This window comes from Anarrhichthys ocellatus, unplaced genomic scaffold, assembly GCF_004355925.1.
Source record: "Anarrhichthys ocellatus isolate YVR2014 unplaced genomic scaffold, GSC_Weel_1.0 scaffold2241, whole genome shotgun sequence".
Classification (NCBI taxonomy): domain Eukaryota; kingdom Metazoa; phylum Chordata; class Actinopteri; order Perciformes; family Anarhichadidae; genus Anarrhichthys; species Anarrhichthys ocellatus.
In genome coordinates this window covers 1-8,787 of record NW_022282215.1, presented here as the reverse complement: position 1 = coordinate 8,787, position 8,787 = coordinate 1, and the positions used below count along the sequence as shown (strand labels likewise).

The window sequence follows — 8,787 nt, the reverse complement described above, 5'->3', positions numbered from 1 at the left end:
TCACTGGGCAGGAAGATGGGGTTCAGCTCAGCAGGTTGTTGATGCAACTGGAATTTGATTAAAAAAAAAATAAATAAATAAATTAAAAAAAAAACACGTCGTAATTTTCGACATATGAATCATTAATACTTTACAGTTCAGTGCAATCGTCACTTCCCAGCTCCTCACCATCCTGCTGGGAAATCTGTAAGTACACTGGAGTTTGTTTAGTTATGTCAACATCAATTCATCGCTGTAGTAGTTTCCTCAAACATGGTATGAAAGTACAATCAAGATGAACCAAACATTTTTGTAGACCCCTCCCCTCCAGCAGCACGTCTTGACCCCTCTATGTATTGTTGCCCACCAAAATAGTACTGTCTCAAACCCCGCAGCAATTTGATTTCCCCTAGGGACCCCTATGTCATCCATGTACACAGACTGACTGAAACTGCCAGATGGGCTGACCTTTATGGTCGTGGTCTGTCTCTAGGAGGTTACACAGGGAGGAGCCATCCATAGAATGACCTCACCAACTGTGCCAAGGCACGAGTTCCACTCCACTGCTTAGCTTACCTCCACAGAACCACCAGGTGCCAGCCCTGGGCATCGTCCATATCCATCAGCTGTCTGTGTGATGTTCTACATAGTTTGCTGCATCGGGTGAGAAACAGGGTGGCATTTTGTTTTAACACGTGGCAACAGATAGTGCAGAGTGACAACCGTCGCTACTAGACAGTTTGAGGAGGAGAAAACAATTTGTAAGGCACATTTGAAACCTGTTTGGTCATTTTCTGGTGTCAGGCGAAACAGAATTGTTTCCGAGCGTGTAATGTTCGTATTTTTATTAATTAATTGTCAATTTTATCTGCCTAACTTCCCACCACAATATTGGACTAATTATTATTAAAGCCGCTAAAGCAAAACATAGTTCCCCTTATCCCACATAGCCCTGGCTGTCTAAATTGATCAATTTCCGCGATGTTAGTTCTACCACTGAGCCCTTTTGATTCTTACAGACACCACTAACCCCTGAGCGTGTTAGTATCTTCACTGGTCAGACAAATGGCCCCAGAGGCTTTCAAATCCTTGTCCTTCCAGACTCACCCAGAGGAAACAGGTGCCCCAAGATTAAGCGTTATCAGTGCCACTATTTTGTTGCGGACAATTGGTTCACCTTTTTACAATGCGTATTTATATTCATATATATTATGCTGTATTGTCTTAATTTTGATTGAATTGTACCATTTGTTCTTTTAATCAACCCTGCTGACTGGGTGATAAGAGCAATGATATTTCATGTTTATTCCAAATACCTCAGCAAAATGTTTTATTACTTCGTTTACAAAATGTATATCATTTTCACAATATTTTATTACTGGTATTTCAAACCGTTAAACACACGCATTATGTCTTTAGTCAAAGCTTTTGCTTCCGTAATAGCATCTCGAGCCATTTAGAGTATCTCAATTATTGTCAAGCAATATTTCTTCTCTGCATATTAGTGTAGTTCAATGAAATCCATGCAAATATGTTGAAATGGATTATATTTTGCACATACAGTGCATGCTAGACCCAAAAAAAGTTGTCGTTTTTGAAACCATGTGCTGCAAAGACCCTCTTTATCATAGATACCTTCCCACCTGTTGAGACACGGTCCAACCCATGGCTCAAAAGAGCCGTATATCTATATTAGGGCTTAGGTAAGATTAGTTTGCCCTCAGGTCATTTCCAGAAATTGTGTTTATTTTGAAGTTTTGTTTTATCCAATATGTTTTTATTCTTGCTGTGCAGCATTTTCCTTAATCTCTTTCATTCTCTTACTTGTGCTTTCCTTTTTCACATACTATATCCTTTCCAGTCCACTTTAAACATTTGTCTTTCCCTCTTGGCATACATAACTTTTCTATCTCACTCTCCCTTCCATACTTCCTCAAATTCCTCATCTGGTTATTATTTGTCACTACTGCATATCCCGTTGCATTTTTACCATCTAAATTCTTCTTACACGAGCCATCAACAAACAGTCACATCTGCATCTTCAAATGGAATGTAAAACCCCCTCTGCAGTCTACTGTCTGTGTAAATGACTTGTCATAATTTGGCAATCCCAGCACTGATGAACTTGTTAATATATTTTTTTAATATTAAATCTTTGTCTGCTTCAAGAGTCCAGCACAATTTGTTGTGTGCTGCCATAGGTTTATCATAAATTAATTTTGATAAAGTTTTAGCTAATTCAACATAATTAGGAACCCAACTTTTACAGAAATTAGTCACTCCTAAGAATGACTTCATTTGTCTTTTTGTTTGCTTTGAGAACGGCTTCTTTTCTTTTGCATCGGCCATCCTTAGATAAATCATAAGCCAAATATTTTACTTTGTCTTTCCAGAGTTGGAGTTTGTTTTTCCTTACTTTATGACCATGTTCATCCACATAAAGTAAGATTCCTCCACTGGTGGGTCAAATTTAGCTATTTTAGTTGCATTCATTGTTTTCAAAGCCTCTTCCTCAGCAGAGGAGAGAGAAAATGTCTCACTTATTTTGTTTAAATTTAGACAAGAGCACGGCCTTTGTTGTGACCGTGACCTAGTTTATCAACACTGTAGTAATAATTTGGTGAGTTAGAAACCTCTTGCACACAACAGTCAATCATTTATTCAAACCACTTTCATTCTCTGAATGGTACCGATAGATATTCTGTTTGTACATGCTCCAAAATCACACAAACAATACTACCTCGCACACCTCAATAACTAACCCCACAATTCTATTTGATATAGTTCCAATATTTCTATCTATTATTCTTTACCGTCAGTTTGTGTCTGTGCATCAGTGTGTATGCGTGTTTTTACATGACCCGATTCATCTGTTGAATGTGGTGTCGACTTCCCCCCCCTCCTCCGATGTCCTCCCCCTGTCCACTCTTTCTCCGGTCCTGCATTCGCATGCCCAATGCCCCCCCTCCACAGATGAAGCAAGCACCGCTCCTTCCTCCGAACCCTCCTCCTCTGCTCTTACCTTGTCCTCCGCGGAAGGCTCCACTCTTTGATTGTCTCGGAAATACACATTCGAACAAACATGTTCAGACACTTCATCATTACCATCATCATAGTCAATAACATGTGTCAGCATTCGGTTTGCCTTTTTTCTTTTGGTTATTCAGCACTGTTGCTGAAGTAGAAACCAATTAGTCTGAGTTTTGAGTACAGTCCTTGACTTTTGCTAAAGTTAGGTTTTCTGTAGCATTTGGATAGCACGACATTTGTAAAGGTGGCTTACTGTATGTTATGCCCCTTCTGGTGGATTCTGGCTCGTAGAGCAGTCTGCCAAAAGTCTCGCTCATGACTTTTCCCAGTACCGTCGCGAGCTCAGTTGTTTCTGTGTTTTGTCCGAGAGCCTCCAGGACAGTGGGAGGCGGGAGAGAGAGGAGAGGAGTTTTCGGATGGTTGGGAGCCTGTGAAGTCTGAACAAGCTCCGCTGCCTGTGGAAGATCTGGGGGTGAAGCAGTGGGTGGGGGAACATTCGGAGGAGGCCGTCCCCCGCACACCACCTCACAAAGATGTACGCTTGGATACAAATCAGGAGAATTAGTCACGTTAACACTTTCCTCATGCATTTAATCTCTCCCTTTAAAGTATCATCTTTACTCTTTGCTAGTATTAGCCCCATACTCTAGTATAGTTATTATTTCAAATTGTATAGTGAAAGAAAGGAAGCAAAGAGAGATTTTCCTATTTATTTATTTTTATTATATATTTTTTTATTTTTTGTAAAAAGAAGAATCTCAATCCCCCTCAGTTTACGAATGTTTTTAATTTAATTTATTTTCATTTGATTTTTGTAGTAAAAAGGAGGAATCTCAATCCTCCCTCAGTTTACTTATTTTTACACATTTTTTAGTTCTAGTGTCATAAAAAAGGAATACGTCCGTTTTAGTGCTAAAACTCAAGTTACCTCTTTTTTAGTTCTGGTGTCATAAAAAAGGAATATATCCAGATTTTCCAAAAGAAATGATTCTCACCAGTCTGGTTCACCAAAAGGATCTCGTCACTCCGTTGCCCTTCAGCAAAATCCTGGCCTCTCAATTTACCAAAGGATTCTTGTGTGAGAATCAGGCGGAGGTCTTTGTCAAGAGTCCTGGACTCTCCCGTGCAAGGTTTCAGGTTCAAAGCTGAAGAGAAGTGGAGGTATTGAGATCCGGCTCAAAGGACCATTGTGTTAGAAAAATTCACGTGAGATTGGTGTAAAAATCATTCATCATTGGACATGTATTCTTTGCAAAGAAGGAGAAAGGGTTGATTCACATACAGAATGTACATCAAGACCGCTCGAAGATCTGTCTCAGAGTCTCTGATATTTATACTAAGTAAACAACATGCAGTGGGCTGGCACAAGGTAACACACTTTGCGTTTCACACAGGCATCTACATATCTGGATACTTTAACAATTTGTTCTCGTAAATCATGGTCGCAAATCAGCCCTGCGTAAGTATTGGCGCTTTCTATAAGTTTATTATCATTCTTATTCAGGACAAACAGCTGAAGTGTTCTTTCGGCAATCAACTGCTTCTTAATGGACTAAACATTTGCTGAGAAATGCGTCAGTGAAAGTTCACACAAGGACACAGGCCTTAAACACTACAGAGGACATGAGCCTATGTTAAATGTATAACATTCACTTATTAAACGCTTATTAATTAGTCATTTAGATTTTTTCCCCCAACACAAGACCACAGGAGACAGTCCGGTGTAACAGTTTTCATTTAGCCGGAGTAAGAGGTCAGGAAGGTGTGGAGCCCGTGGTCCGACACCGGAGGGCAGGCAGATCGACGGTGCGAGTCCCGTGGCTCGACACCGGAGAGTACACAGATTGATCAGTACTCTACACTAGTGATGTGACCTTTCGTGTCGAGGCTTAGAAGCCTGTGTCGAGTAATCCAGGACAATTTTTGTGAAGCGCGTATCGAGGCTTGTGTTGTATGTGGTGACGTTCGAAGCCTCGCGAGCCGGCCATACCACGTGACTGATTCAGGAAATGGTTCACGGGTTTGGCGTGAGATTCAAAATATAAGGGGCAGCAAAACACAATGATCCCCCCTCACATTTTGTGTACTTCTGACTTTATTGCGCATTTGTTTGCAAACTATTCTCTGTACCCCAGCTTCATCTGTGCCTGTGAAAGGGTGTTTTCTAAAGCAGGCAAAATAATCAGAAGCCTGAAGCCCAGCACTGTGGAAAAGTTGTTATTTTTAAATAAAAATGAATAAAATGCTTTTAAATGAATAAAATGTTTAAGGTGTTGCATTTTGTCCCTAGTAAGGTAAGTAGAGTCACAAACCAAGAAACACAAGCATATATGACCGTAACTCAATGGTTAGAGAGGTTAGTCCGGGAATAGACAATGGTGGTTCAACTTACGGAACGGCGGCAGAGGCTACCGAGGCAGAAGACAATACCGACTGACAACCCAGGCCTGCAAGACCAGGGTTGATATGCTGCCAGGTAACGAGCCAGATTGTCCGCAGCTGTGCATCCATCAGGGCTGTGACAATGGGAGGTGTCTGGAGGCAGGCCCGAGAAAACAACACCAATCACATGGCATAACAAAACAAACAGGGGAATGACAGACACATGAGGAGAGGAGATTGGGGGAAACAGAGGTTAACACACAATGGGTCAGACAGGGATCCTGACACTTACATGTTAACAGTTCAATAATCATGAAGACAAAACAATACTGGAGACTTTGAATTTCGGGTGATAAGCTTTACCTCGGCTCCTCGGTTGATCTCCACATGGCTGTGCTCAGAAGGATGAACTGAAGCTGTGCTCCAAAGTCACGTTCAGGAGCAGTCGGTCACATCTTGTCACTCAAAAACAATTTTTAGGCAATGAACAGTTTGAATAATAAAAAATATTCTATCGTCATTACAGGTACATTAACCTAAAATAGACAGTACGATGTAGATGGATTGTGATTCACTGAACTTGTATAGTGAAGCGTATTTCCACCACTTCACAGAAAATAGTGTTATGCTGATAAATTACAGTAGTATGCTGTTATTGTTAATTGACAGAATTGACTGTTAATTTACATGTGAGGGATGAACATTTAACTGTATGTTACAGTTATTATGAAATACTGYAAGATGSCGTTGAAAATTGTTGTGGCAAAATGACGAGAAGAGACGGCGAATTGAAGTTGCAACCCAGCGGGAAGTGTTTTAATAAGCACAAGCCAACATTAAACAAGTTCAACAAATCCAAAGTATTACTTTTCACAGATTACTCTCATAGTCAAATTCACCCCCCTTCCAGCAATTCATTACAGTGTAGCATTATCACAATTGTGGGATGCGAGAGACTTCCTTCTGCACCAAAAGATACATTGTGTTCACTGTTAACAATCTTTAGTCTACAGTGAATTACAATGAGCTGTATTTTTTACAGGGGACCTAAATTGGGATTGGTTGGCTCCTGTCTCTGATCCTTTTACACGTTTTTGTGACTCTGTACATCTAACACAAATTACAGTCACCGACACACTCATTTAGGGTATTTCTCAACATATGTCTATGTAAAACATAATTCAAGATACAGGTACCCTATCATAGGCTGACTTAACATGATACAGCCTAGAGTATAGTCTTCCAGAGTTTAACCCACAACCCAGCATGCAAGACAGGTGTTAAAAAGGTATTGATATTGTTGCCTAATACAGAGAGATAAAAAAGGCTTATCAGGCTGAGCTAAATAGCGATACTGTTCTCGATCTCAGAAGGCTTCATGTATATGTAGGGTATTTCAAGCTGCAAGTTTCTTGTTGAAATTGCTTCAGTGAGGTCGGACAACTCTGCTTGGAATTTCTTCATCATCTGCTTTGGAGCAGGCTCTTGGAATCGTTCATCGGGGTATGAACCCATGAGAACCTGCCAAAAGCACAAAATGAAACAGTAAATCAGATTGACACAGTATTGTGCTTGGTGCGATTTATTTTAAACACTTCAAATGTGGACGAGCTATAATGAATGTTTATCATCACTAGGGGTGCGAATCACCAGAGATCCCGCGATACGATATTATCGCGATACTTGGGTCACGATACGATATTATCACGATACTGCGATATTATCACGATACTGCGATTTATTGCGATTTATTACTTTTTTCAACTTCAAATTATGTCCCCAAAGGAAAACTGTGTCAACATGTTTTATCTAATAAGATAAAGTTTTCAGTCTGTTCATCTCACTTCAATCATTTTTATTGCAGCAAAATAGGATTGTCAAGCAGACAGACTGACCAACAATGTCATAAATATTGCATGCACCTGACAAACTGAACTGTTTGTATTACTACATAGTCCAACTTAACTAAATGCAAATGTGTGAACTCAGTATATGAACTATAACTTATATAATTAGGATATAAGAGTTATATAACTCAGTATAACTTGCGATGCGTGGACGTCAAGGGCAGAGGGACAGTTATGCGCTGCACTCTCCCCATGAGCCTGGCTACTGTTGGCAGATTTAACCCCCGTTGTGAGGCCAGATGTCTCTATCTTTGTTTTGACCAACTTCCTACCAATCACACTGACCCGGGACCTTTGCTGACCTCACCAGAAAATAACTCAGCACCATTTAGTGGACTGAAAAAGTAATTGATTTGATTTTTCTAAAAAAAAAAATAAATAAAAATTTTCTGTTTTTAATAGTTTATATAATAAAAGATCGATACTTGGCGTCCATGTATCGATACAATATCGCCACGCAAAATATCGCGTTACTATGCTGTATCGATTTTTTCCCCCACCCCTAATCATCACCAAACCTACCTCGTCAGTGTACTTCGCTGAAAGTAGCCAAACCATTGCTGCAAAGCTGACTGTGTCGCCAACATCTGGGAGGGTCTCCAAAATAGTCTTCATGCTTGACTGCCCCTTAGTGGTCGGAGGAGGTTTCATCAGCAGGAGTGACTCATTTGGCCCCCAGGAGTAGAAGTCGAACTAAGTTATAAGAGACATTTCAATATGTAACAACTTCGATGGAAAACAAATTCTGTAAACTTATTTTAATGTCAAACATTACATAAATTATGATGTAAATCTACATTGGGAAGAAAGAAAGAAATGGAATGAATAATAACCAGATTGCAGACCTGCCAAATGTTCATACATTTGAATTGTTAAAACAAACTTATACTTGATCAAACATCAATACATATTCCATTGTCCCAACTAATTACCTGTCCATTGTTTACAGCAGCATGTTGACCCGTCACTGTGAAGATCAGCATGGTGATGAATTTGATCACCTCCTCGACAGTATGAAAGCTTGCTGGAAACCCTGTTGGTAGCACAATTACTGTGAGTTAATTATTGGCAATCCTTATCTTCGTTAAATATTAAAGGCTACTATTAAGATTTTATATATCTTGTGTTTACAAATGACGTCACAGCATGGGTTAAATACCTGAGGCTGTGTTTCCTAAGAAGCCATGTGTGAATATCTCACTGATCCATTCCTGCAGCTCGGTGTCTTTACGTACATCACTGTCTGAGGGATAGTAGTACTCCACTACTGCCTTCACAAACCTAGTGAACACAAAATAATTAGATTTAAAATGTTTGTATGTGAACAAGACTGAAAGACTCTCAGCTGTTGCTTGTAGAATAAATCGGTCTGGACAGATGTGATATTTATTGAAAGATAACCTGTTGATGATGTTCCACAGCTTCAGGCCATCATCTCTGTAGTAGAAGTTGGGGATGGATTCCAGTCCTCGTGCAGTGATGTTCTCTG

At 40.0% G+C, this 8,787-nt stretch overlaps 1 protein-coding gene across 1 annotated transcript; it reads right to left on the bottom strand.

The window, feature by feature from the left end:
* Positions 1-6,174: 6,174 nt before the first annotated feature.
* LOC116378222 (hydroperoxide isomerase ALOXE3-like) lies at positions 6,175-8,781 on the bottom strand. Its single transcript, XM_031840056.1, has 5 exons — positions 8,700-8,781; positions 8,458-8,579; positions 8,231-8,331; positions 7,821-7,991; positions 6,175-6,912 (listed from the first exon to the last, which is right to left on the bottom strand). The coding sequence occupies exons 3-5, from the start codon at positions 8,279-8,281 to the stop codon at positions 6,733-6,735; spliced, it is 402 nt and encodes a 133-aa protein (XP_031695916.1). The 5' UTR covers positions 8,282-8,331; positions 8,458-8,579; positions 8,700-8,781; the 3' UTR covers positions 6,175-6,732.
* Between the last annotated feature and the right edge of the window lie 6 nt (positions 8,782-8,787).